General features: G+C 48.0%; 1 protein-coding gene across 1 annotated transcript; it reads left to right on the top strand.

The window, feature by feature from the left end:
* The first annotated feature begins 1,060 nt into the window (after nt 1-1,060).
* Nucleotides 1,061-5,105, top strand: POU3F2 (POU class 3 homeobox 2). Its single transcript, XM_003798216.2, has one exon. It carries the CDS (start codon nt 1,226-1,228, stop codon nt 2,540-2,542), a length of 1,317 nt encoding a protein of 438 aa, XP_003798264.1. The 5' UTR covers nt 1,061-1,225; the 3' UTR covers nt 2,543-5,105.
* Nucleotides 5,106-6,524: the final 1,419 nt, after the last annotated feature.

Below are 6,524 nucleotides of genomic sequence, written 5' to 3'. Positions count from 1 at the left end.
CACACCCGCCAGAGCTCCAGCAGCCTAGCACCAGGTGAAGGTCTGCCCACGCAGGTTCTAGTTTTCTAAACTAAAAACTGTGCGCGCGCCCGCGTGTGAATCTGACAGAGCGACTTTCAGAGTTTTGTTTTGTTTTCAGTTCAGACCGCTGCACTGTAGGAGCAGACAACTCCGAGCGGGGATGGGAGTCTCCCACTGGCCGCGGCGCCGGCAGAGCCCGCTTCTCTTGGGGCTCTTTCGCCGAGGGGCTGGTTGAGAGCCTGAGCTAGCCGCGGGGTAGAGAAGACTCTTATTCGCGGCAAAGGTGTCAACACATCCTGGAAGATGAGGCGTTTGTGCATTGAAATTCTAACCTGGGGTGAAAGGAGTCTTGAACTGGGAACAAGTGCGGATCCTGGCTCTAGGTTTAAGAGACGCTGGTGTGTGTTTGTGTCCCTAGGTGAATAAAAATCAGACTCCCCCTGGCTCCGTGCGATCCAGGCTTTCTCTTTCTCCCTCCCGCGCCTCCCCACCACAAAGCCCTATTGAGAAGAGAAACTAGACGCCAACACCCCCCCCATCCAAGTCTTCCAAGTGGCTGTGGTCGATAAGAGCGCCTGGACCGCCCCCCTGCCCGGCTTCTCAGCCTGGGAGACAGATGAGGGGCGGGGCCCACCCAAGAGGGGGCGGAGGAGGCCTGGGTGAGGAAGAAGGGGGGGTGAGAAGTGAGAGAATCTGAATCGGTAGACTGGAGCAGACCGGGAGGAGGGCTAGGACGACTCGGAGGCCTGGGGAGGAGGAAGGGGCAGCTCTGCGCCAATCAGTGACGCCGGCCTGGGAGGTTGCTAGCGGTATCCACGTAAATCAAAGGGCGCGGAGCCAATGGGAGGGGGCGGAGGGGGCGGGGCCGAGGCGCGTGCCGCTGCGAGCCGGCGCTGCCAAGAGAGCGGGAGAGAGCTGGAGAGAGCAGGGAGAGGGGGGAGCGCCGAGCGAGTCAGAGAGTGAGCGAGAGCGAGAAGGAGGGAGAGGAGGAGAAAGAGAGCGAGGGCGGCGGGCGGCGGCGGCAGCAGCAGCGGTAATAGCAAGAGCAGCAACAGAAGGCGTCGGAGCGGGCGTCGGAGCTGCCCACTGGGGGAGAGAGAAAAAAGAGAGAAAGAGCGAGCGAAGAGAGGGAGCCCGAGGCGAAAAAGTAACTGTCAAATGCGCGGCTCCTTTAACCGGAGCGCTCAGTCCGGCTCCGAGAGTCATGGCGACCGCAGCGTCTAACCACTACAGCCTGCTCACCTCCAGCGCCTCCATAGTGCACGCCGAGCCACCCGGCGGCATGCAGCAGGGCGCGGGGGGCTACCGCGAAGCGCAGAACCTGGTGCAGAGCGACTACGGCGCGCTGCAGAGCAACGGGCACCCTCTCAGCCACGCTCACCAGTGGATCACCGCGCTGTCCCACGGCGGTGGCGGCGGGGGAGGTGGCGGCGGGGGCGGGGGCGGGGGCGGCGGCGACGGCTCCCCGTGGTCCACCAGCCCCTTGGGCCAGCCGGACATCAAGCCCTCGGTGGTGGTGCAGCAGGGCGGCCGCGGCGACGAGCTCCACGGGCCAGGCGCCCTGCAGCAGCAGCACCAGCAGCAGCAGCAGCAGCAGCAGCAGCAGCAACAGCAACAGCAGCAGCAGCAGCAGCAGCAGCGGCCGCCGCATCTGGTGCACCACGCCGCCAACCACCACCCGGGGCCCGGGGCATGGCGGAGCGCCGCGGCGGCAGCGCACCTCCCACCCTCCATGGGAGCGTCCAACGGCGGCTTGCTCTACTCACAGCCCAGCTTCACCGTGAACGGCATGCTGGGCGCCGGCGGGCAGCCGGCAGGGCTGCACCACCACGGCCTGCGGGACGCGCACGACGAGCCGCACCATGCCGACCACCACCCGCATCCGCACTCGCACCCGCACCAGCAGCCGCCGCCGCCGCCCCCGCAGGGCCCGCCGGGCCACCCAGGCGCGCACCACGACCCGCACTCGGACGAGGACACGCCGACCTCAGACGACCTGGAGCAGTTCGCCAAGCAGTTCAAGCAGCGGCGGATCAAACTGGGATTTACCCAAGCGGACGTGGGGCTGGCGCTGGGCACCCTGTACGGCAACGTATTCTCGCAGACCACCATCTGCAGGTTTGAGGCCCTGCAGCTGAGCTTCAAGAACATGTGCAAGCTGAAGCCTTTGTTGAACAAGTGGTTGGAGGAGGCGGACTCGTCCTCGGGCAGCCCCACGAGCATAGACAAGATCGCAGCGCAGGGGCGCAAGCGGAAAAAGCGGACCTCCATCGAGGTGAGCGTCAAGGGGGCTCTGGAGAGCCATTTCCTCAAATGCCCCAAGCCCTCGGCCCAAGAGATCACCTCCCTCGCGGACAGCTTACAGCTGGAGAAGGAGGTGGTGAGAGTTTGGTTTTGTAACAGGAGACAGAAAGAGAAAAGGATGACCCCTCCCGGAGGGACTCTGCCGGGCACCGAGGATGTGTACGGGGGGAGTAGGGACACGCCACCACACCACGGGGTGCAGACGCCCGTCCAGTGAACTCGAGCGGGGGGAGGGGCAGAGCATGGGGCTCCCCCTCCCCTTCGGTGCAGGGCCCTTTCCTGGAGCCCCGTTCCCTCTCTAACTTCTGATTGTTCTTTTATTTTTAATTATTATTTCCCCGTCCCTTAAAAGAAAAATAAGGAAAAAAGGAAGCAACTAACACACTGGACTATCCTTTAAATGGTAGCAGGTGTAATGATGTGTTTTGACCTTTGCAGGCGAATACCCAGGCAATGGAGTGGAGTGTCTCCTAGAGAGAGTGAGGAGAGAGTGTGTGATAGAAAGAGAGAGAGCGAGAGAGATGGCAAGCACTGAAATAAATACTTGGCAAAACTAAATAAATTACCAAAAAGAAAAATAATCCACCAAACCGTGATAAACACAAAACGCAGCTTCCTGGTGCTTGGAGTTGGCACATGCTGCTGTGTTTATTGGATGTGGATACCCATCAGGAAAGAGGGAAAAATACACACGTTCTTTGACATAGGCAAAATTTAACCACATAAATTTGCACTGCAAGGAAATTGAAGTTTACATGAACAAATTTGGGAACATATTTTCTCTTTCTCCCCACCGTTAATTTCGGAATTGCCGGTTTTGGTTTTGTCTCGCTTTATTCAGTGGAGAGAGTTGAAGCCAGCTCTTGGCCGCTCTCATCTCCCATGTTCTTGTGTTGTCCCTTGTTCTGTCTGTGAACTTTGGTTACCTGCAGATCCCCCTCAAATTGGTGTAACACTCATTTGTTCCTCTTACCAAAGCAAAACGATTGGCTTCATACAAAATAAATAATTCTCTGCTTTCAGGAAATGTGGATGGTCTACCTGCTTTATCCAAGGCAAGAATCCAGCTTGGAATTAAAAATAGTAGTCAAACACTAATTTTTGTTACAAGCCACAAAGTAAACTTCATTTTCAGGCAGTGTTTCTTGGGGAGGTTAAAGAGGGGAGAAAAAGAAAAATCGATAATGAGTGACTGATTGCCTCATTTTATCAGGCGGGTCCATTGTGAAAGAGCTCAGAGGAAACGTGGAGGTTAAATATATTTCCAGAGTTGTCCAACAGAAAGTGGCACTTTGAAGAGAACTAGGGAAATACACATCCTCAGATAGCCCTGTCTAGTTCTCTGCCATCAGTTTTAATAACTTAATTATGAAGAATTATTTGTGCTGACAGCAGTTAAACTTTATTCCTTTAACAGCTTTTTTAAAAACATTAGAAAAAACCAGGAACTTAATGGGGTATGCATAAACTCCAGTGTTTCTTAGCACATAAAAACCCACATGCATACATAGAGGATCACTACTCAGCAGACAGGTTTTGTCTTCAGTAGCTCATTGGTTTATCAAATCATATTTAGGGTCCCACACCCTCTTTTCCCATAATTTATTACAGAAAATAGCAGTTTGGCTTGGACAGCTTTTTTCCCCCTCTTTCACTAAGGAAGGTAAAATAAGTGGGAAAAAATGCCATTTTCAATCCTTCCTTTCTCCCCTTTATTAATAGTTTTAAGTGCATTTTTGACCTTATCTTGATGGCAAACAGTTAACTCCAAATACAAAAGACTCTACTGGAAAGTGTAGGTGAAAAAAACTTGTAACTGTATTAAAAATAAATACCATTAAACTGTGATCAGTTAAATTAAAAAAAAATCAGCACAAAAGGGCGCTAAAAGGTAAACACTTTTTATTAATTGTCAAAGTTTAGGGCTTTTTCTCTGGTTAGGTATTAGATAAATTTTTTGTTTTAAAAAATTAAATTCTCACTACCATGAAATTATGGCTCAGCATCACATTAGCATCGCACTCAGTAGTCTTTAAGGATTTAGGAAATATGCTTTATATTGTCTTTTCAAACTCCTGTGATTGTTTCATTTTCAATGTTTTTGAAAGATAAATGGTGACTTATAATGGGCATATTTATTTGCCTGTATTTCATTTCCCCCACTGAATGTCACAAGGAGATGGGCACGGAGTTGCTTCCGGGAGCATCACACTGCCTGTTCCTGAATATGGGGACTGGCCTTCAGTGAAGCCATCCAGAGCAGGGCAAATAGCCAATGGTAAAAGGAGGAAATGAATTTTCAGATACTTATTACCAAGTAGGTAAGGTCAGGAGCTGGAGTTTAGGGGATGTGCCTATAGCTCCTCTGACTCTTCTAGGTTTACTAAGAGGAAAGTTACCACTGAACCTTACCACGATGTATATATGTTTAATATCTGTCTTTTGAAATGCAGAAATAGTTTAAATGTTTCTTTGTCTATTTTTCTTTTTTTAATGCTACCCAGGGAAATATTTTCATATCATTTTTAAGTGGCCTGCCTCAATGTATATTTATTTCTTTTGAAGCAAAAAGGTTCTGGAAACTGTTTTTCTGTAGCTTTAAATGAGTAGGTGAGCAAAATCTATATGGGATGTAATTTTTTTTTTTGTTCAGTCTCTTTAAAAATACTTTGTTTTGGTACATTTGGTTGTGCTTGTGGGGAAAATAAAAACGCAGAGATCCTTATATATTTATGTTAAAGTAATATTTTATTATCTACATAAAACAGAAATGCACAATACCTTCATAGTTTGTTCTAATTATTGAAATATTTTTATTTTATTTTTAAAGATAGTGCCAAGTTTTAAGGGGTAAAAAACCCTAGACCTTAAACTGACTGAGTTGAGTTGTGTGTAAAACACTTCCCTTCCTTTATACTTCATAAAGTTTTGGAATAAATTTTATGCATATATGGCCAGGTTTCATGTTCATAACTTTCAGAGGCTTTAAAAAAAAATGAAGACTATTGTTCTGATTCACTTTTCTTTGCAAAAACTATCAGTCCCAAATCTTTCAGTAACTATGCCTGTAGCATTAAGTTGAAATGGTCATTGGGTTTGAGCTTCAAATGTTTGGCATTTCATGCTCCAGCAAAGATACGTTTGTCCCTTTTAAATATATGCAGGTGTCTTCACATCTTCTTTCCAGGTTAGCTGTACTTTATCCAGTCGTGCTGTTTTGGAGAACATCAGTGAAGCTAGGTGGACTTTAATCTCTACCCACATGTCCTCACATAATTTGGGATCTTCAGAATAACAGGGCTTAATTAGGGGATTATTATTCTCATATTTTTCAACGAAGAATAATCCTGACAATATATTCTATGTGTATTTACCAAGTGATTAGAGGTAGATTCTATGTATTATTCCTGTCAGGTTTACAGGAAAAGATGGGTTTTTAGGATGGTTTATGTATAATAGTGTCTAGTTCTCATCAGGCCAAATAAGCAATCTCTAAAACAAGAAAAGGAGGGGAAAAAAAAAAACAAAGTACAGGAGACACTCAAGCAGTGATGCTAATAACACTGCTTCAGACGATCTCAGATGGACACTACACTTACCAAAATCCATTTTAAGGTTAGTGGGAATTTCAAGTAGTGTTGAGTTAGTTTACAAGTTTGCTGATGTATTTAAAGTCCTCCTTGGAACACTGGTTTAAGTCTAAATGTCTATTTTGAAAGGTAGTTTCTGGGCTTATTACATGTGATCATCCTTTCTAACTCCTAGTCAATATCACACAGGTCCCAAACAGATTCAGCCAAATGATCTTATCAATAGTCTGAAGGAGAAGTGACAGAAAGAAGAAGTGTTTTGTGACCGCAGACATGCTGATGGGTGGAATGTTTAAGCTGGGTATAGATTTTGAGTTTTGGGTCAATATCCTCCTCCACTGTAGGCAGAAAACAAGCAGCATATGCCCTCTGCAGGGCATTTTAGTGGACCTTGAAAAGCCATTTTTGTTCTTAGCCACAGAGGCTACTGACTGGAGACATTCACATGTTAAAAGGACACAGGATAGTTTTGACCCATGCTTGCTGTTCACATCCTAAGACTACTTGAGAAGTTTCCACACCAGCTTGAGGAATATCTTATATAATAAGGTGAACAACTCCATAACTGCCACTAGGAGAAATCTGTGAGATAGTCTTCACTGAGATGTT

Source organism: Otolemur garnettii, unplaced genomic scaffold (assembly GCF_000181295.1).
Source record: "Otolemur garnettii isolate 467f Iridium unplaced genomic scaffold, OtoGar3 scaffold00132, whole genome shotgun sequence".
Classification (NCBI taxonomy): Eukaryota; Metazoa; Chordata; class Mammalia; order Primates; family Galagidae; genus Otolemur; species Otolemur garnettii.
Note: the sequence above shows the minus strand (reverse complement) of the source record. Positions and strands in the feature narration are given on the sequence as shown.